The sequence below is a fragment of the Tachypleus tridentatus genome, chromosome 11 (assembly GCF_004210375.1).
Source record: "Tachypleus tridentatus isolate NWPU-2018 chromosome 11, ASM421037v1, whole genome shotgun sequence".
NCBI lineage: Eukaryota > Metazoa > Arthropoda > Merostomata > Xiphosura > Limulidae > Tachypleus > Tachypleus tridentatus.
This window is the reverse complement of record NC_134835.1, coordinates 75,383,015-75,405,375: the sequence shown is the minus strand read 5'-3', so window position 1 is coordinate 75,405,375 and position 22,361 is coordinate 75,383,015. Positions and strand designations below refer to the sequence as shown.

Below are 22,361 nucleotides of genomic sequence, written 5' to 3'. Positions count from 1 at the left end.
AAGGAACAAATTAGTTATTAATGTAGCTAATTTATGTTATCTACCAATGCCATAAGTTTAGTTATAAAACATTGTCATGAAGATGGAAATCAGATTCTTTGGTAGCAAAACCCTTTTGAGGATCACAAACAGTTGTTTAAGAAATTTAATACCATTATTGCCATTTTGATACAAACTTTTAGTACATACATTTATGATCTATTTCAATGATTTGTTGGTATAAATTAACTCTATATTAAAAAATCTTTACAATAACTATAAATCACCAACCTCATATGGTATATCATAAAAGCTAAACATAACTAAAACACAAAATGGGTCTTTAGCCATTGATTTAAAATTTAGCATTCCACTAAAATGTCTTTAAGTATGAGCAATGTTTGTTTAATTTTGAGTAGGTGCTGCAACAGTTATCTAAGTAAACTATGTCAGGAAGGTAATGCATCTCAACAACATAAGAATTCAAGTAAGTTGTACTGCTTTAACTTCTTTTAATGATTACAACTTTGTAAGAGTATTAGTTACAAATATAAACAAGTAGAAATTTTTGGTCAGGAAACATATTAAGTTTTAATGAAGTTATAACTGCTATAAAATTAGATAAATAAGTCAGTTTCATTCTTATAAGTCAAACTGATTATTTTAATAAAGTTAAAGAAATCCTAAATAAGAATGCTATATTTGTGAAACTATATAAAAATCCAATTAAAACTAAGGAAAGTATATTACAAGAATAATTATTAAAATTAAAAAATGATAATTTATTAATAGACAATTAATATTATAAAATTGATTGCCATCCAGGTATCATTTATGAAGTTCATAAAATTCATAAATGTGAACTTTCTATTAGGTTAGTAGTATTTAAAATAAGCATGTGTAATCATGAACTAGCTAAGTTGTTAAAAACTCTAATTAGAAATGAATACACTATAAAAAAACAGCTGAGTTTTCTCATGAAATAAACAAAATTTTAATTTTAAAAATGAAGTTTGTTGTGGTAGTTTATACATATAATTTAAGGACAACAGTGAAATGATTATTGATACATCTAGACCATCACATATACTGAACTAAACCTTAAACTTTGATGTGAAGTTCCTTTATACCAACATACTACTAACAGAAAACATGAATTTATACACTGAACCTTTGTATCAAAATGACAATAATAAAATTAGATTTCCCAAACAACTGTTTGTGGGTCTTTTTAGAGATTTTCTACCAAATATTTTAGTTTCCTTTTTTTCACAGTGATATTTATTTCTTACAGATGGTCTAGTAGTAAGACGAACATTAGCCTCATTACTAACGAGTTTATTTCTAAGTCACCATGTAAAATGTTGGATATAAGAATGCCCTTCACAATTTCAGCCAGTTTTGTAAATAATTCATTTATCCTCAGAGCTGCAGAAGACATTGTGAATTTTTAAAACAACTTAACAGTAGACATCCCACTATGAATTTCATAGTTGAACATTAATATAATGACTAACTTTAATTGTTAGACCTCTTTTTTTATAATAGGAATGGTAAATTTAAATGTGAGATTTTCTGTAACAAAGCTTTCATAAGCTTATATTTCAACTTTGATAATTATATACCATTGTCTTTTAAGAAATATCTGACTAGTTCATAAAGCATATGAGTAAATCAATAATATGAATTTTTTTTACAAATAGACTGATTATGTAAAGTGATTTTCAATACAGACATTCGTTTCCAGTAGTTGTTACAAATTAAATAATTCAAAACTATATAAATAATACATGGCATTCGACATTATCTAACTGAAATATAGAAAAACCAAAAAAAAAAGCAAATTTGTATACTGGAAGATGAGCTATTCTGATTACTTTGTTGGACGAAGTTTTCACTTTTTTGCCCATTTGGGCATGATGTGTTTATCATGGTTTGATGCAGTGATATAGTTTGTTGATTCTTCAGCTATACACTAACATTTTGCTTGATGAAGTAATGAAATTAAGTAGTGATTTAGTGTTTCCTGATAACACTAAAGTCAATGTTTGTTTTTGTTTGTTTGTTTTTGAATTTCGCACAAAGCTACTCGAGGGCTATCTGTGCTAGCCGTCCCTAATTTAGCAGTGTAAGACGAGAGGGAAGACAGCTAGTCATCACCACCAACTCTTGGGCTACTCTTTTACTAACGAATAGTTGGATTGACCGTTACATTATAACGCCTCACAGCTGAAAGGGCGAGCATGTTTGGCGCAACCGAGATGCGAACCTGAGACTCTCAGATTACGAGTCGCACGCCATAACACGCTTGGCCATGCCGGGCCCTAAAGTCAATGACTTAACTAAAATTCACTTTATGAAGTTACCTGAAATTATGACCAAATAATCTCATTTTTTGTTTAATAATAATCAAATTGATGATGTAGTCAAGGCCACACTCCCATACTAGCTAATTTGTTCTTGTATTGTCATGAAACCAATTATTTGCAGTCATGTTCACACAGATTTAAACCTTTAGTTTATGAGATACAATGATGACACTTTTATTGTATTCAGAAAGCAAAACCATCTCAAAAAGTTTAAATATTATATAAATTCAAGATGCAAGAATATTGAGTTCACAGATAAAGAGCAAAAGGAATCTCAGCTGCCATTTTTAAATCTAAAAGTCATCAACTGCAACAACAGGTTCAAAACTAAGTTCTAACTACCACAAATCAACAAGCTGTGTCACTGTATCACACACTGTGATCAACTCGTTGTATCTGGGATGGGCAAAATGTGAACATTTCATCCAAGAAACAAGGTTAGATATCTTCTGATTAGAAATTGGTTATGAAATCTCTGCTATTGAATGAAACTTAAAGTCTAGTCCAGTTAAGATCTATTTTTAAGCCTATATGCAGATTAATGTTTTTCAGATGTTAGAATTATATATCTACCATTCAGAACTAATAATGCAGTACATGAATATATATAAATGTTATTAGTTGTTTTCTTTTATTGTATATCAGTTCTACTGTTTGGTGAGTAACAGCTTGTATAGAAAAAAACATGCAAATTTTAGATATATGTCATTTTCAAGTATTAGAAGACTAGTGCTGAATGAATATATAAATAGAGGACTGTTAAAGTCTTTATAGGGTTAAAAATGAACAAGAACTGTAAGTAAAAGAAATTCTGTTGATTAGTACACTTTGACCAAATAAATGCAATAATTAGTTTATGTAAATTTCAACTTATTTTTCTCAACACTTTTTCTGATTTATGCAAACTTAGTTTCATTTATCTTTTATTTTAAAGATTGGATTCAACTAATAGATAATATCCCACATACACTTAACGTTTATAAGTATTAAAGTTTTATGATTGACATGCTTTGATTTTGTTTCTCTCTTTTATGGTTATAGGTGATTTCAGCATGCCTGTACCCTGACCTAATGGAAGATTTAAATCTACCATCTGATGTAAGAGAGAAAGCTAAACTTATTTTACGCAATTGCAGAGGACATAGTGTTGGTAAGTATATTCTGAAAGTTTTTCATAGTTTTATTTTAAACATTTAAATAAACACTACCTTTGAAAAGCTTATTAACAATTAAAAACAAACATAATGCAAACAGATTTAATTCTTTTATATAATTTGCCAAAAAATTTGCATAGTCATTATACACTTTGAACTTTTAAAAAACACAACACAGATGAAAGATATTTTGTTTAGCTTATTAAGTAACAGTTTGTTTGTGATAAAGAAACCAGATTTGATATCTTTGTTTTTTATTAGAATGACTATCTTAAGATTTATTTATTTTCCCTTTCATTATATTGGTGTAAGTTGAAAATCTTACATAGATTGTCAGTGTGTATTACAATTTATAAAAATGAATACAAGTAAATATGATGGTGTCATGGGTTTACTTTTGAGTTTCTAGTAATTAAGAAGTATGCTAAAATACCTTATAACAAGTATACAAAACAAATTAACAATATTTTTTTAAATATGTTGCATATGTTAGGGATATTGTTGAGAATTAATTGTAGGTCACTAGGACTAAATGCTAAACTAATGTTGATATGTAAGAAAAAGTTTAGGTTGGCTGATTGGACTTGTGGGATCAGTTTAATGGGAAAAGAGAGTTTTTTAGAATGGATGGTTTACATGTAAATTGGTAGGGTTTGGCTTATTTTCAATGACTATTAACTCAGTTGTAAGGGAAGTTTTAAACTAGTATTGGAGTGATGATGGTAAGAAAAAAATAAATGTAAAAAAAAAAAAGATGGCAAAAGAGTAGCATAGGAAATGAATACAGAAGTAATCGAAGTAATTTTAAGGATAGCTTTAAATTTTTACTAATGTAATGCTAGAAGTATAAAAATAAAATAGGTAACTTTTGGGCACTAATAGGAATGGAAAATGTTTTTATAATGGGAGTAACTGAAACATGGTGAAATGTAGATGATTTTTATGACAGACATTTCTTTGAAATATAGGATTTTAGGTTATTTAATATGGATAGAGTAATAAAGTGAAGAGGGAGTGTGGCTTTTTGTGTAAAATGTGGCTTACAATCTGTTAAAGTTGAACTTGTCAAAGGCAACAACAAACAGACTTTTGGGTTTGTTTTAGCAGGGAAGATAAAGGGAAAATGTTTCTAGTAGGTAATTATTACAGATCTCAGAATGATACCGATAAAATTAATGATAAATTTTACAGTGATATTAAGATTTCAGCTGTTAATGAGATCAATATTATGGGTAATTTTCATTTCAGGCTTATATATTTGGGAATGGTAGAGTTGAAACTTGAGGGAGAAAGATTTTTGCAAACTGTTCAAGATGATTTTCTTAATTAATTGACCAAGGAACTTACAATATTATTTTAAGATTTGTTGTTAACTTCTAATATAGAAGTGGTTGATAGAATGAAAATTAGGGAATATCTGGAAGCAAGTGATAATTGTTCAATAAAGTGATATTTTGCTACACAAAGATATAAGAAATAATGATATTTTAGGTAAAAATTTCTGGATTGTTTGAAAGCATTTTACAAGGTTTCAAATAAAAGGCTTATTAAACAAATTATTTTTATAAGTGTGAGGGGTAAGTTAGGTAACTGGATATGAGAGTGGTTGGATAGAAGAAACGGAGGATTATAAATGGAGTTTAGTCAAACTGGATTACTGTAACCACTGATGTATCTCAGGGCTCTGTCTTAGGAATTTGTTCATTTTGTTTTATATCAATAATGTAGATAAAAGAATAATCAATAAGTTACTTAAATTTGCCAATGATGTAAAGGTTTTGGGTATTGCTAGCTGTGAAGAGTTGCTGCCTTTACAAAAGGATTTAGATCATTTAGTGAACTGAGCAAATAAATAGCAAATAGTTTATAATTATAATTAGTGCAAGGTAATTCATGTGGGTTACATAATTTGAATTATAGGTTTAATCTGGGATGAGAATAACCTAAAGACCTTAACAGTGTTATAAAAGAAAAGGATATCTTGGTGAAGTGGTTGATCAGTCTCTTGAGTCATCATAGCAGTGTGCTGTTTGTAGTGGTAGAGCAAATAAATTTTAGGCTATATCTACAGAAATTCTGAATATAAGTTTAATTAAGCTATAATAATTGCATAAGTCACTGGTTAGGCTAATTTTGAAATATTGCATTGAATATTATGTTCTTTACCTTAGGAAGGACATTGAACTATTGGAAAGGATTCAGAGGGGTTGTCATATAGGAGAAGTTAAGATCTCTGAAATTGTTTTCCTTCGTAAAAAGGAAGAGTTAGAGGGGTCTGATTGAGGTGTTTAAGGTTGTGAAGGGAATTTATAATTTTAATGAATTATCCTTTTTAATACATAATGGACACAAGGACTAGGGGACACAAATATGGACTCTGTTAAGGTAGGAGTCATCTTTAGTTTTATTGTTTTTAACAGGATGGTTGGCTTTTGATTGTTGTGGAGGTAATACATTTTAAGTGAATTTAAGCAAAAGCTTGATAAGTATTTAAATAATAAGGGATAGCATTGAGATTTTTTATTATTATTTTGTGTTTTATGTATTAGTGTTAGTTTAGTTTAAACGATGAAATAGCCTAGATATACCAGTAGATCTTTTTTTGTTCCTAAACATTATTATGTTTGCTGACATTGTTACAATTTAAGAGTAATGAAAATGTGGATAATGATACATTTTAAATAAGAACAAGATGTAAGATATATGAGGAATTAGTAATAGTATTAACTATGAATTGAGTGATAAATATAAGAGAACATGATATACTTAACTTTACTGCATTGGTACATTTTTACAATAATGTGATAACATTTATAACAAATAAGGTATGTGAAATAAAGTAAATTTATTTACACCAAAGCTGAGATTGTGTTTGTTGTGTTTAGATCTACAACTTTCATTTCTTATTTACAATTTAAAATTCCTCTTTCTGTCTTTCCTTGTTTATAGACAATATGTGTCTGGAAGTGAATTTACTGTCATAACATGTGCAAATACTTCTAAATTTGAGTTATATTAAGGAAGTTTAATCACACATGTTTTTCTGCTTACTTATAGACATAAAAATCTAACTTAAAAACTACCAGTTAACCAAAACTATATCTATGATTCTACATTTTTATAAGAATTTTTTTTATTAGTATAGAACATTTCACATTTCCTGACTAAAAATCCCCTAGTCTGATGTACATTTGAAATCTATGAATTGTCTGTATAAGAAAAACCAGTTAAGAGGCATCATAGTACATATAGTTGATTTTCTGATATGAAAAAATAAAAAATTATAGCTGCTTATGTGTATTATATCACTGACAAAAAATTATAACAGTGGTGAAACTTCATTTTTTTTAACATTATTGCGATGACTTTTCTATAAATTCAGAAAATTTCAATTTTTTTGCAATGCAATGTTGGAAGCAGAATGCTAGTCGACTGGTAAAAATAGCCCTAAAGTTACAGCTTGCATAGTTTCTTGTTTGAAGAATAAACCAACACTTGCATGAAACTATAGCAACATACATATAATCTGGAAAATGTGATCAACTTAATGTGTAGATTCAGTAGGAATTCAAGTCAACTTTAAAGTACACAAACAGAATTATTTAAAAATCAAAGAAAACCGTATAAAACATAAAATGTCAGATAGTCTTTTGTTATTATGCATGAAACTGATATTATTGGTATTTTTTATGTTTTATAATAAATATAAGTGTTTCAAAGGTTCATTACATTTCGTATGTGTGTGTGTGTGTTGTTTTTACTTAGGTGCTTACAGTGATAGTCCAGGGATTGAGATTTTCAGGCAAGAAGTGGCTAAGTTTCTAGGAGAGAGAGATGGTATCCCAAGAGACTATAATAACATTATTTTGTCATCTGGAGCTACTGATGGTATCAAAGTTGGTATTTATTACATACTTAAATACATATTTTCTAACAGTTAATTTGATATATTAGTATTTTTATGAAATTTCTTTTATAGTGATACAAAGGTTCTCCTTTGTAAAACGTGCTAAATGATGTACACTCTATAGTTATATAGATAGACCTTGTTAATGGTTATTATGATGTATTGAATCAACATTTCTGCAGAAAAAAATCAGTATCCACCATATTAGATTGCATGTATTCTGACTAGCATTGCATTACTGGCTTGTTTGGACAATGCACGCACAGTAAGAGTTTGAGATGTTTGCATCACATAGAATATTTCTGTTTATGTTAAAACTACCTACAAAATAGTAAACAATTTTACTAACTTGCCCATAACAGTCATGGATTTTTAATTACACAGCACGAATTTTATTAATTTCAATTAAACATATTACCCAAAAATTAATATTTATAAATTTGTCTGTTTTAAAATAGTAATAATAATTAAATGTATAGTGTAATGACAACACATTTGAATTTAGTTATTTTTACTGTTTTACAATTAAACAATGAGTTTATACAAAGTGTATCTGAAGTAAGAAAATTTAATATATTGATGGCTTCCTCTTGTCCAAGTAAGAATTCCAGGCTAGAAATAGTGTACTAATCCATTTTTTTAAAAGTATTTTCAGTTAACAAACTATTACAATACAAATATGTACAAATATATGTTTGAAATATTTAAAATACCCCACTGGTTCAGCAGTAAGGTTATGGACATGTAATGATAAAAATTGGGGTTTGATACCCATGGAGAGGGACATTGTAGGTAGCCCATTGAGTAGCTTTGCAAGTAAAAATAAATAAAGTTTTAAAATAATGATTTATCTAATAAGTAATAATTTGTATTGAAACTAGGTCATTCCATAGTAAAATGTATGTAAAAGTAATGTTAAAATGCACAAGCAATTAAAAAGTTAGTGTACATAAACATTTATAAAACATTTTAACCTACCTCAGCTAAAACCAATTAATTATATGAAGAAATATTTTGTTAACAGGTAATCGAGTAACTCAAATCATTAGACATGAAAAGTTAGAAATTCATATAAATTAAAGAACTTGACAAGTAAATAAATTCGAATTGTAGATAGTACACCGACATATGTTGTGTATAAAAGTGTGTTCTTATAATTCATAGCTTAGAAAGAATATATAGTAAAAATTAGCTGTGAGTGGTGTTTTCATACCATTGTAATAATAGTATATTGTACATTTAAGTATTTTCTAGCTTGTAATTACAAATGTAGACTTTTACAAATTCTTAGGAAAATATATTTTTAGTGCTGTAAAACATAATACTTTAAATTTACCAAGATAATTATTGATAATAAATTCATATTATTTAGTTACTTGTATTTATTTTTTAGTCAATTTTAATGATACTGAACCATTCCAAGTCAGAAAAGCCTCCTGGAATAATGATCCCTCTTCCTCAATACCCTTTGTACAGTGCCATTGCTAAAGAATATGGAATGTATGAGGTAATGTGTTAGTTATGGTTTACTTAACATATTTATGGGTCAAACTGATGTTTACTTTCAAAAGTGGGACAATTATATTGTAAATTGATTGACCTTTTAACTATAATGAATATGATAAATTTGAATTACATGCTATGCACACAATTTACACTAATGTAAGCTATATAGCCTGTATGGTACTAGATATGTCTGTAGAGTTTAATAATAAATATTTTAAATATAATTTTCTCACAGATTTATTATTTTCTTGATGAGGATAATGAATGGGCTCTGAGTATACAAGAACTAAAACGAGCAATTAATGAAGCTAGAGCTTACTGTGAACCAAGGGCTTTAGCAGTGATCAATCCAGGAAACCCAACAGGTTTGTACTTAAGATATTTCAATACTGAAGTTTCCATCTTACATACTGAACCAATAAATGTGATTGGCATTTTTGCGTGTAGAATATTCCTGTATAATGATTCTAAAAACATGATATTTTATAAACGTTATTGAAAAGCTTCAATCATACTAAATTTTGAAACAACTTTTAAAAATATTTTTTATTTATGTATTATGAAAGTTAATTTCCATTCTTAAGTTACATGTAGAGTACTTTAGGAAATGTGCTAAAAGCAAAATGATATATTATGTAATACAAATATGTAAAGACAAGGCATGCTAAAAATCTATACAGTCATGAATTATGTATAACTGCATACTAGCATTCAAATTGTGTTTAAGAGAGTCCTTCTTTTAAGTCATGTGCTAACATGAGTAAATTTCTGCTGTGCAACAGTAGATCAACACATTTTAAATTATTAGTGGGCCTGGTTTACATGCTTGAACCAAACTACATTGTCACCATAAGTAGCTATGTATAAAGTGAATGTATAGTTTGGTTCAGAGCATTATGGGTTCAGGCACTTGAACAAAGCTCTTCAGTTATTACAGGTGTGTTTACCTTTTATTGCACAGCAGAGTTTTACTGATGTTAGCACATAACTGAATAACTCATAACAATACAGGTTTTTGGCATGTCTTGTCTTTGCACTTTTGTATTACATTTTAAGATATTTTCACTCATTCACACATATGTTCTCATTTTGCAATTGCATATTAACTGTTGTTACTATATATATGGTTAAAATTGTCTAGCATTTTTCTAGGCTCTGTACTCACCTATAAGAACATTGAAGATATTGTGAAATTTGCACATGAAGAGAGAATATTTATTGTAGCTGATGAGGTAATCATTATTTGATATATGATTTTACAATTTCTATGCTAATTGTTTTGAAAGAATTATGTTAAAAGTCATGTGAAACAGAAGCTTTTGATATCACTGTTATATACACTGCTAGCCAAAATCTTAAGGCCAATGAACATAAAGAAAAAATATACATTTTGCATTGTTAGACTTATTTGAGTAGCACTTCAAAAGATGAAAATAAGAAAAGTGAAAATAAAACATTTTTAGCATTTAATAGGGAAAATGTGAACACTATGAAATTAGCCTAAATACTAGCTGGCAAAAGTTTAAGACCATACTGAAATGGAATTAATCGGTAAACACGTAATGAAATTTAATCATTTGTGTTCAAGCATTAGCATTGCCAACATCTCACACTGATATCTTCTGTGCTACTTTGGGTAAAAACATGGCAAAGGCTAAAAAGTTAACAGGTTTGAGCATAGCAGAATTGTTGAGCTGCAAAAGCAAGGTCTCTCTCAACATGCCATCGCTGGTGAGATGGGGCATAGTAAAACTGCTGTTGCAAATTTCTTAAAAGAAATTAAGGGATACGGAACAAGAATTTCAAGTGGTCGGCTTAAGAAAATTGCACCGACGTTGAGCAGGAGGATTCAATGGGTTGTCCAGCAAGACAGCAGCCAATCGTCGAACCAGATTAAGGCCCTTACGGACACAGAATGCACCTCAAGAACAATAAGACAGCATTTAAGAGAGAAAGGCTTTAAAAACCGTAAATGTCTTCAAAGGCCACGCCTCCCTTCACACCATGAAACAGCTCAGTTAAACTTTGCTGAGAAGCACCAAACATGGGATGTAGAAGAGTAGATGAAGGTTTTGTTCTCTGATGAAAAAAAGTTAACCTGGATGGTCCAAATGGCTTCCAATGTTACTGGCACGATAAGGATATCCCACCGGAGACATTTTCTACACAATACAATGGAGGGGGTTCCATCATGATCTGGGATGCTTTCTCCTTTCATGGAACAATGGAGCTTCAGGTTATACAGGGGTGTCAAACAGCAGCTGGCTACATTGACATGTTGGAGAGAGCATCCTTATTGAGTGAAGGCCCTGGCTTGTATGGAAATGACTGGATCTTTCAGCAGGACAGTGCTGCAATCCACAATGCCTGCAGGACAAAGGACTTTTTCATGGTGAATAACGTGATTCACTTGGACCATCCAGCATGCTCACCTGAACAGAACCCCATTGAAAATGTCTGGGGGTGGATGGCAAGGTTAGTCTGTAGAAATGGATGTCAATTCCAAACAGTGCATGATCTTTGTGAAGCCATATTCACCACTTGGAATAACATTCCATCCAGCCTTCTGCAAATACTTATATTGACCATGCCAAAACGAATGTTTGCAGTTATTCTCAATGACGGCAGTGCAACTCACTACTGAGACCTTTTGTTGGCCATTTCCTACCTTGTTTAGGACTTTTTTTTGGTATGGTCTTAAACTTTTGACCAGCTAGTATTTAGGCTAATTTCACAGTGTTCATATTTTCCCTCTTAAATGCTAAAAAAGGTTTTAGTTTTATTTTCCCTTTTCTTATTTTCATCCTTTGAAGCTCTATTCAAATAAGTGGTTGAGTCCAACAATGCAAAATGCAAATTTTTCTTTATGTTCATTGGCCTTAAGATTTTGGCCAGCAGTGTGTGTGTGTAAAACCCCCATTAATTCCTCCCTTTGGTTTTGGACTCACATGGCCAGGTAGTTAAGGCACTCAGCTCATAATCTGAGGGTAGTGGGTTCAAATCCCAACAATTTGAAACGTGCTCACCCTTCCAGCCATGGGGCCTTTATAATGTGACAGTCAATCCCACCATTCATTGGTAAAATAGTAGCCTAAGAGTTGGCAGTGGGTGGTGATGACTAACTGCCTTCCCTCTAGTCTTACACTGCTAATTTAGGGATGGTTAGCATAGATAGCTCTCGAGTAGCTTTGCGCGAAATTCAAAACAAACCACACCCTTTTGTTTTTTTACACAAATTTTTAGTATGTATGAAATTGCACTTTTTTGCTGTATGTGTACAATTTTGTCAGACTTAATCAGGAACCAGGTTAACTCTAGTGAAGACTATTTTCACAAAAATGGACTTAATTGTGTGTGACTGTGTGTGTGTGTGTGTGTGTGGTTAAAGTTTGATTGAATTGTTTTATTGGTATATTGAGCTAGTGGATTTTTATAAACATTATCTTGCTGAAGGTCACTTACAGTTATAGCAGAACTGAAAACGCCTGTTCTCAATTGTTGCTCACTGATTTTCTTAGTTTTATTGTGCTATTTTCAGAGATACGTAGATTTTTTTTCATTTTTAGCAAATGTTTTTCTTTGGGCTATTATTTCACTACTGTACGAGTTTTGCTACTTGTTTCAGATTAACACTACTGGAGTTTTAGTACTCATTAACTCTTTCTTTCAGTCTCCATAACCAGGAGACTAGAAGAATGAATCAACAAACACTTACACCTGAAAAGAGTTAACCCAACACAAGTAGCAAAATACTGAACTGTAATAATAGACATATGAACAAACAACAACTCAACATCCTTCTCAAGGTACAGAATGAGAGAAATGTACATGGTCTTTAAACCGCAATGACAAAACCTTGGGAAACTAACAATCAGCAATTGGGGAACATATGCTTTCAGATTGTCTTACTAGTTTCATTGTTTCTCTGAATGTTTTTGATTATTATAAAGTAAGTTTTATTCTTTAATATATATATTTTTGTATATATGCAAGTTTATACATACGTACTTTTCAAAACTTTATAATCTTCTCAAGTTAGGTTTGAAATGAAAATCAAGATAGTTAAGTTGTTGGAAGGGTGTACATGTTTAATAATTATTTTATTAGGTGTATCAAGATAATGTTTTTGTTGAAGATATGAATTTTCACTCTTTCCACAAAGTCATGAGCAAGATGGGAACACCATATTCAGAAATGGAGCTTGCATCTGTAATGTCTGCTTCCAAAGGGTATATTGGAGAGTAAGTAAATATATTCTCATTTTTAACACAAGGGAAAGTCATTAATATTGTTTTTTAAATCCATAAATAAACAATAGGAAAAATATTTAGCTCTTTTAGTTAAGATTTACTGCACTGATAAAATAGATCAGCAGGTGCCACATATAGCAGTTTGAGGATCATTGCAAGTTAACTTCACTTTTTTAAAAATATTAAAGGATTGTTGAGAAATATGAGTTTTATTATTTTTAAAAATAAGTGGCAGCTCTTACAGTATAATGGTATTGGTCTGTTTTCGTATTGTACATGAGACAAAATTAAATGTCTTTAGCCTTGCAAGGAATCAATCTTCAAGTTAGATTAACACCACAGATACTCAGCTTTTCAAGAAATGCTATAAGAATGGATTTTGCTTTCACAAGATGGCCTTAATATAATTGACAAGTATTGTTTATCTGTAAGAATGGAGACAGAATGACTTTTTTGGATGGATTAATTTTATTATTTAACAGTGACTTCAGAATTGTTTTGTTGCTTTAAGAGTTAACAAGAAGAGACACAAAAAAGGCAATTAAGATAATAATTGATGTGTAATGTACATATTACCTTTTGGTTGATATTCAGCTACTGATGAGTGAAACAGTTCAAAAGTAGTGTATTTAAAAGCTTTATTATTGACTGCTAAAGCTGTGTACATATAAAAATTAACAAAAAGCACACATATTAAACTTAAAAGGAAAAAGAAAATTCACTCAGAATGGCCCATGTTTAATTTTTCTTCTTAATTACTATTATTCTCTTGCTAGCCTTCAACAAAAATATTTGGTATATTGCACCTAAACTTTTTTGTAGAGTGCTAAATATGATACTGCAAATGTAGCAGGGTTATTGAAAAGTCTGTTTGTTTCTTCTGTACATTAAATAAGCTAAAACAACATCAAAATTCTAGTGAAATGATGTTATCATTACCCCTACTAGTTTTATTTCTTAGATATCTAGTGTTTCTGTAAGAAACTTGAGTACAGAGTGAAACAGGAATTACCAACCAATAATAGATGAACATCAGATGACTGCAGGAAATTCTTACTCAATGCTTTGTACACTCTACAATCAGTGTCTTTAAGGAGCAAACCCCTTTATTAAGTGGAATAAAAAATTAATTGAAACATATTATTAAATTTTACTACACACATAATGATTACTTTGAAAGGCACAAAGGTTTATTTAAAGCAGTGTTTTAGACATATATGTTTTGGTTGAAAAGGCTACTTTTCTACTGTTAAAATTTTATTTGCATGTAGTTGAGGTTGTATCTTAGTCTAGATATATATGTGCTCATTGCTATGCATTATATGTGTATTTGGGTGTGGGTGTAGAGAGAGAGAAAGAAATTAGTTACCCAGAAACTATAAATATTCACTATATTCTACAACAAATCTCTAGCTGCAGCTTAATGTTTTACAGCTTGAACTAATACAATCAAATAGACTATAGCTACAAACTACATTTATTATCACTACAATGTATAAAGTTAGTCATCATATCAAGTAATTTTTTGTCCATAGTTGTGCATAAAAATAGTTTGCAAAAAAGATAAATACAAAAATTGAGAATTTAAAAACGTGCAAATAGGTTTCATAAAAATTGTAAGGAAACAAAGCTGGATATACTGTATATATTAAAATATGTAACACAAATTTTGTTCCTGGATAGTATGTGTTATTTCTTAATTGCTTATGTTGTAAAAGTACAGAAAATAGCCATTATTACCTTCAAACTTTGCTTTTGTGACCTGGATAATGAAATTTAGAAATTAACCTATTTTCTATGTAAAAACGAGCAAATTTGTACATTTTCATTTACATAAGGTTTGAATAAAACAACATATGAATCAAAATTTGCATTTATTTATACTAAAGTTATACAAAAATGAACAAAAATATTTAGAAGTGAGTAGTTTTTTGATATTTGCAGCTGTAATGTAAATCACTTTTATTTATCAGTCCCCAAATACAGTCTCCCATCATGTTTTCATTATACATTCCAAGGTCACAAAAGCAAAGTTTGAAGACAAAAATAGATCTTTTCCATTTACTTTAGGCATAAGTAATTGGGAAATAACACTTTCTGCCCAGGAACAAGAAAAAGTAAAAATTTTGTTACATAGTGTTATTTACACAAACTTCAAGTCCCTATTTGGACTACACTAAATGTAATACTATGCAACAGCATGGAGCCAGAATAGGTAGTTTGTAGTTTAAGTAAATAATGACTACAGTATCTACAGCTTTATTTCCTTTCTCTTTTTTTTAGTTTCTATTTGCAGGTCTTTTAAATTTCTAAATTTTTATTTATCTTTAAAAATAAAAGATGATGCAGGTGTATTTTGTTAGGTTGATGCCAGTTTTTCATCACACCTTTTTTCATTACTATTGACATACAGTGAAAACATGTTAAAATTACATATATTAGCAATTACCACACTGACTTATGGAATTCCAAATATACTGAATGAAATAATATTGTGTGTGAGTGTTCTGTTGAAGTAAATGTTTGGTATTCTAATTGTTCCACTGTTGCATTTAACTAACATGAATATGCTATACAGGTTTCAGTTTAAGGTCTGGAATTGAAACATTGTTTCACTGTTTTTTTACATATAGATAATTAATCACACATAAAAGATTTCTAGTAAATGTATATGAATGATTTATGGATGTAGAATTAAATTAAGTAATGAATCACATTAACCCTTGTAAGAATTATAACTGACTTTTTGTGATAGTTTAGAGTTGCAATTCTAAAAATATACAACTTTATAACATTATTAATTATTAGTTCATTTGGCATTTCCAATGTAAGGATAGGTCAATAGATATTTTGTGTAATACTTCTGTAATTAACATGTTTAAAACTACTAAGAATTAATGCATGAGAGTAATATCTGAAGGTTATAACTTAGAGGAAACATCATTTAAAGGTTACTGTGGATGATGGAGATAACCCAAGTTTCTATATAATTGAATCCTTTAATAACATTCTTTCACTTCATCATAGTTTTAAAGTATTTACTTTTTTTCTTTCATTGATGATAGAGAATGTTCAATTTTATTCATTAACTTTGGACCTCTATACTTAACTTTAACAAAACATTACAAAATTAACATGTAAATTTACATGTGTGAAAAATCCTGAACTTGAAAATATTTTAGGTTGTAAAGGAAGCTTATCAATTCATGTTTATATATTGCTTCCCAGAGAAAAGTTTCACCTTTTCAATGTCAAATTGGCATATCAACAAGGAATTATCATTGAGTGAACTGTTCATTATAAAATCAAATACAATAATTTTGTAGTGTTTAGCAAACTACCAAACAATAAAAAAATGTCTGCATGTAAGTCTATTGTTATAACTTGGTAATAATTTGTGACCTGTAAATATAAATTATGATGAAAACAATTTGGCATGAAACTTTCAGAATTGTCCATTTTGTCAAACAAAGAAAGAAATGTAAAGTTAGCTATATATCCCTAAAAATGTGACTGAGTGGAAACAGTTTAAATCAGAGCCATTTTTGACAGCTTGGACAGTTCCACAATTTTATAATATTAAATTGTGCAAGTATTTTTGTGAAAAAATTAATGACATGACTCACTGATGGGAGATATATTTCTCTCTGAAAGTAAAAGCAGTATCAACTTCTTTTCATCTTAGGTATGTATGTACATAGATTACAATAGATAATTGCTTTACATATGACATATGTAACATTTTAATTTGCATTTTACTCTTAAACTATTTCATAATTAATACAATATTATAAATTTCCATCATAGATGTGGCATGCGGGGTGGTTGTTTGGAGGTTTTTAACTTGGACCCAGATGTTCAAAAAATGTTATTCAAAGCTGTGTCTGCTCATCTCTGCCCTTCTATTCTTGGCCAGGTATTGTAAGTTATAATAGTTAAATGTAAAAAGCAGTTTCATAAAAGATATCACTTTTCAATCCCTGTGTGACTGACCAGGGGGTTTAAAAATATTTAAGAACCATTTTGTGGTATTTGTTATCTTAAAATTGAATGACACTTAACAGTCAAGTCTGTTATCTACTGTGCTGCAAAACTCTCAACAGAACATTACATTGTCATAATTATAATGCATTCACAGCTGAAAATTCAGAATGCATAAAGTCTTTGTATGGCATGCCAATTGCTAGGTTAGTTTAAAAACATCATTATTTTACAAGTTAAAGTAGTTACAGCATGTACAATGTTCAAACAGTGTCATTGCACAAGTGTATAGTAATGATTTTGTTTCAAAGTAAAGTGTATAACATTTTCATATTCAGCATTAAATATTTAGAAAAGAGGTAGAGTAATATTGTGTTTGATTGATTGACAGACTTACAAGCTGTGAAACGTAGTGTGTCAACTTCTCTGTGTAATACAGGGTGTTTGGAAAGTCACTGTGCACTTATATATTTATTAACATACAAAACTGTACAGTGACTTTCCAAACACCCTATATAAAGCTTATTGTGAGAGTTGCCAAAATCTTTAAGTAGATCAGTGTAAATACTCCTCTCTTTTTTTCTTTTCTTTTTGTGACTGGCCAGCAGATCATATCTAATTTGTATTAATGTGCCACGTGACCCACTCACGGGCCACACCACTTTTTAATTTCCATTGTAATTTTCTTTTTGGCATGAAGTGTAAAATCGTTTCCAATACCATATGACACATCAAGAATATCTCATTTTTCACAACTTATAATTTTCTGCTCATATCTTTTCAATGATTTATTCTTGGTATGCTTGGGCTGCTAATGAAAGGAAAGCTTTTGGAATGTGTTTCATCGACTTTGTGCCAAGCATTGGTTTGGAGTGTGGCATCGTTACTTTCATTGTCAGTATTGTCACTTTGACTGAGAGATTCCAGTTGACTATAGCCATCTGGCATAGTGGATTTATTAGAGTCATGGTTACATGGCACATAACTATCTGGATCAGAAAAAGAACTAAATGGTTCATCACTATCTGAATCTTGTTGAGATGATAATCCATAAAGTGATTCAGATGTAAATGAGGTTTATTGTGAATTCGTTTAGAATTTGATTTTTGCATATTCAGTTAGATATTGCCGTTTAAAAAGAAAAGAACAGTGAGTTAGTGAAACTGCTATAGAAAATATATTATGAATTTCAGTGAGACCTGCCAGCAGGTCATGCGGCACACAGGAAATATTATATTATTACCATGTCACGTTACCTGCCAGTATGTCACAGTATAAGTATAGATAGTAACAGTCTAGGGTAGTCAGATATTATCATATAAGACCACAAAATAAAATTATGTAATCCTAATTGCTTTATAATGCTAACAGCACAGCTGTAATAGCATATTTATAACAATGTGGCAGCCATCATGTTAAAACTAAATGTTAACTTTAGTAGAAAATGTTCACTAAGTTCAAGAAATGAATGTTTGACTATTATTACATGTTTTCTGTTAAATATTTTGTGTGGTGTACAGCTTTTTATTTTGCAAAACAACTAGGAAAGGTACTGTTTTCTCATCGTATAAAGTTAAGATTGAATTAGATTTTGACCTGTTTTCCAAACAATGCCCTAACTGGTTAAGCTACTGCTCTTTAACATCATAAAGTTCAGCTCACTTCACTAGTTTCATTGGACTGAAGTTGATGTGATTAAGTTATTCCAGTTTGTCTTCAGTTGATTAGATTGATAAAGATTAAGTTTTGTTTTTAGTAGAGTTAGGAATGTGACAGATTTGGGTAACATAAGTTGTAATTAGACACTTGTCTTTACTTTTTTAAAGATCATGATGTACTTGCTTTCATCACAACCCAAACCAGGAGATCCTTCATTCCTTTTATTTGAAAAAGTAGGTATCAAATAGAAAAACTGAACTATACTGATAGTATTTTGGAGTTTTTTAAAAAAATTACATATAATTACAAACACTTGTATATATGTATAAGAAAATGTGGTATCATTATGAGCTATGCCATTTATGGCATGAAGGATGCATTAATGTATAATGATCATGCGATTAAACTGTAATTTATATGTCTGGTGTCAGATTTAGATGTCATAATGTAACCTCTTTATATATCTGATACCTGTGAGGTTTTTAGTTACTGTATGTTTACCATCTGCCAAATGTGACTGTCATGTGCATGTGTATAAAAATGTGAATATACACACACACACACACACACACACACACTTTGCTTGTTTATTCATTCAGACTGACCTAAGAACTAAAGCCATAGCCCTTGTTTTATAGTTTGGTATCTATTATGAATGTTTAGCCCAGCACGGCCAGGTGGTTTAAGGTGTTCGACTCGTAATCCAAGGGTCACGGGTTCGAATTCCCATCGCACCAAACATGCTCGCAGTTTCAGCCATGGAGGTGTTTTAATGTGATGGTCGATCCCACTATTCATTGGTAAAAGAGTAGCCAAAGAGTTGGCAGTGGGTGGTAATGACTAGCTGCCTTCCCTCTAGTCTTACACTGCTAAATTAGTGATGGCTAGCACAGATAGCTCTCGAGTAGCTTTGTGCGAAATTCATAAACAAACAAACGAATTATAATGTTTATTTATTAATTATAATTCTGTAGTTGCCTATCTCACAGCTCATTACTCAAGAGTTTTGCTTCTAGAAATGTAAATAAGTTAATTTCACTTGTCAGAAGAATAAGCATTGGCTTATTATATTTTTTAACAGCACATTTTTATTTTAATTTATTATGGATTTTTCAAGAGTGAGTGATACTATTCTAGTCATTCTATTTCTATTGTATCTGTTTCTAATGGCACATTTTGCTCAATACAGAACTCGCTAGTGTAATTGTTTTATTTCATGTGCACCCTTCTGATGTCACTGTGATATCTACTGTATACCAGCTGGCCTAATGATATTTGTACTGAATGAATTTGTACTCATCAATAGTAATGGATATGGCCAACATAGTGTGGTTGGAAATACTTTTGTTCACTCTTCTGCTTGAAAAAGCTCTGAGGAACTGAATAAAGAATATATTGTTAGAATTATAAGATGTAGATATTAATACTTTATAACAACTTAATCATAATAATTATGATCATGCATTACCAGCTTAGAAAAGACATTCAAACTATAACAATTGTTGTGGCAACAAATGCTTTATATAAATTGTTTTCCAAAACTACTATGTTCTATCCCAGCTGGCTTTATGAGCTCTGTGTTGAGTGAAACATGTTATCCATAATAGTTGAAATACTACTTTTCAGTCTTCTGGCAAAAACCCTAAGGAGCTGCATAAAGATGTATTGTTAACAAATATAATACTATCTTATGATAACTATAATTAATTATTTGAGGAGTACCTGTCCATTGGACAGATGAAATAAAAACTCATTTTTAACAAAAGTACATAAAGGTGCCAATGCTGAAAAGAAAGATGTACTGTTACATAGTTCATTCTAATGTTGAGGGATATACAACATTTGTAGCTTTTCTTAAATTAGGTATGAAATTAGATGAGAGGGTGGGTAGTGTAACTGATACAGTTTTGGTGATTGGTGCCAAAATTGTGAAAGGTAAAACTTTATTACTTGGTGTACCATTTCTAATTTTATTACAAATTAAAGATCTTGTATTTGAGTTTCTCACCTTATATTAATGCATTAATATCAGTTTTTAAAATATTTTCATTATCTTATTTCTAGGAAAGAGGTGCAATTTTACAAAACATGAAAGAAAATGCAACTTTTCTAACTGAAGCCTTGAACAATATTAAAGGAATGAAATGCAATAAAGTTGCTGGAGCCATGTATGCTTTTCCTCAGCTTCTATTGCCACCTAAGTTCATTGAAAAAGCAAAGGTAATTAGACACGCATCACATTAACTGTAGCCAACGGTACAGCTCGACACTTGTTTGCTTTCTTGATGATGAGAAACCCATTTGAAATAAAATCATATCTCAGAACAGCTGTTAAGTGACTGTTGCCAGATGCATCTTAGGGACTCTTTATACTCTTGTTTCTAAGACATGTCTGGCAACAGTCGCTTACAAACTCTTTCTGTTAACCTGAAGATGACCCAAGAAGGTCGAAACGTTGTTCTCTGCTTGTCAGTAAAGTGTTAATACCCATACCAGCCATTCTCAAATACATTTGGTTCCTTTGTACAACAATAAACAGGAACAAATACGTAACTACTATGTATGTAACTTGTATAAGTTTGATGAATGAAAATCAACACATGGAAATATTACTTGTGTTAAAATTAAATATGTTATTAAAATGAGATACAAATGGCTTTTATCAGCATTTTTTTATGTCTGGCTCTTGATGACTCGATGGGTAAATTTGAAAGTTTATAAAGCAAAAATATTAGAGTTTGATACCTGCATTGAGCACAGCATAGGGGTTGCACTAATGAACAAACACTTCAAATTGTCTTGTCAGAGGTGAGAAATAGAAATGTAATTGAAAAACAACATATATATACGAATATTATTTTCATTACATTTGCAAACAGCTAAAAGTTTTGTTGTTACTTTGCCATCTTAGAAAGTTTATATAATCACTAATATGTATTTATTTCATTATATTTTAATTTAATATCCTACCATCAAAATATATATCTTCTCATGTTAAAGTTACCACACTAATTCTAATGGTGGTCTTTAGCAAATATCAAAATATATTCTGAAAATTTCTAGACATATCATATTTTCCTTTCTGTAGAAATTTTATGTCAGTGGCAAAAACTTAATTTATTCATAAACTTTGATTAAAAGCAGTGGTTAAATTATTCAATATTGAGATGATTAACATAAGTCATTCCTTTTTCCTGGGCCCAGCATTGCCAGGTGGTTAAGGCACTTGACTCGTAATCTGAGGGTCTCAGGTTCAAATCCCATCACACCAAACATACTTTCAGTCATGGGGTGTTATAATGTGATGGTCAATCCCACTATTTGTTGGTAAAAGAGTAGCCCAAGAGTTGGTGGTGAGTAGTGATGACTAGCTGCATTCCATCTAGTCTTACACTTCTAAATTAGGGATGGCTAGTGCAGATAACCCTCGAGTAGCTTTGCATGAAATTCAAAAAACATAAAAACAAACCTTTTTCTTGTGTGTATTTTCACATCTGTACTTAAACACGTCAAACCAACTCTATTCATGTTTTTTTTTTTTTGAAACAAAGTATCT

The 22,361-nt window shown here is 30.4% G+C and overlaps 2 protein-coding genes across 4 annotated transcripts in view; one reads left to right on the top strand and one right to left on the bottom strand.

The window, feature by feature from the left end:
• LOC143232493 (spondin-1-like) overlaps positions 1–22,361 on the bottom strand; it is a 481,016-nt gene that overhangs the window by 230,414 nt on the left and 228,241 nt on the right. The window lies entirely within an intron of this gene.
• The window catches only part of LOC143232488 (alanine aminotransferase 2-like), a 41,536-nt gene that overhangs the window by 10,366 nt on the left and 8,809 nt on the right, over positions 1–22,361 (top strand). For 2 of the 3 annotated variants that reach the window (XM_076468032.1, XM_076468031.1), the window contains 9 exons: positions 3,390–3,498; positions 7,268–7,398; positions 8,803–8,916; positions 9,151–9,280; positions 10,068–10,147; positions 13,023–13,156; positions 16,973–17,081; positions 18,973–19,038; positions 20,870–21,025. In XM_076468032.1, the coding sequence (XP_076324147.1) occupies positions 3,390–3,498; positions 7,268–7,398; positions 8,803–8,916; positions 9,151–9,280; positions 10,068–10,147; positions 13,023–13,156; positions 16,973–17,081; positions 18,973–19,038; positions 20,870–21,025 (1,029 nt within the window). Of the gene's footprint in view, positions 1–398; positions 467–3,389; positions 3,499–7,267; positions 7,399–8,802; positions 8,917–9,150; positions 9,281–10,067; positions 10,148–13,022; positions 13,157–16,972; positions 17,082–18,972; positions 19,039–20,869; positions 21,026–22,361 lie in introns of all 3 variants that reach the window. The other variant, XM_076468033.1, reaches the window with a different exon arrangement.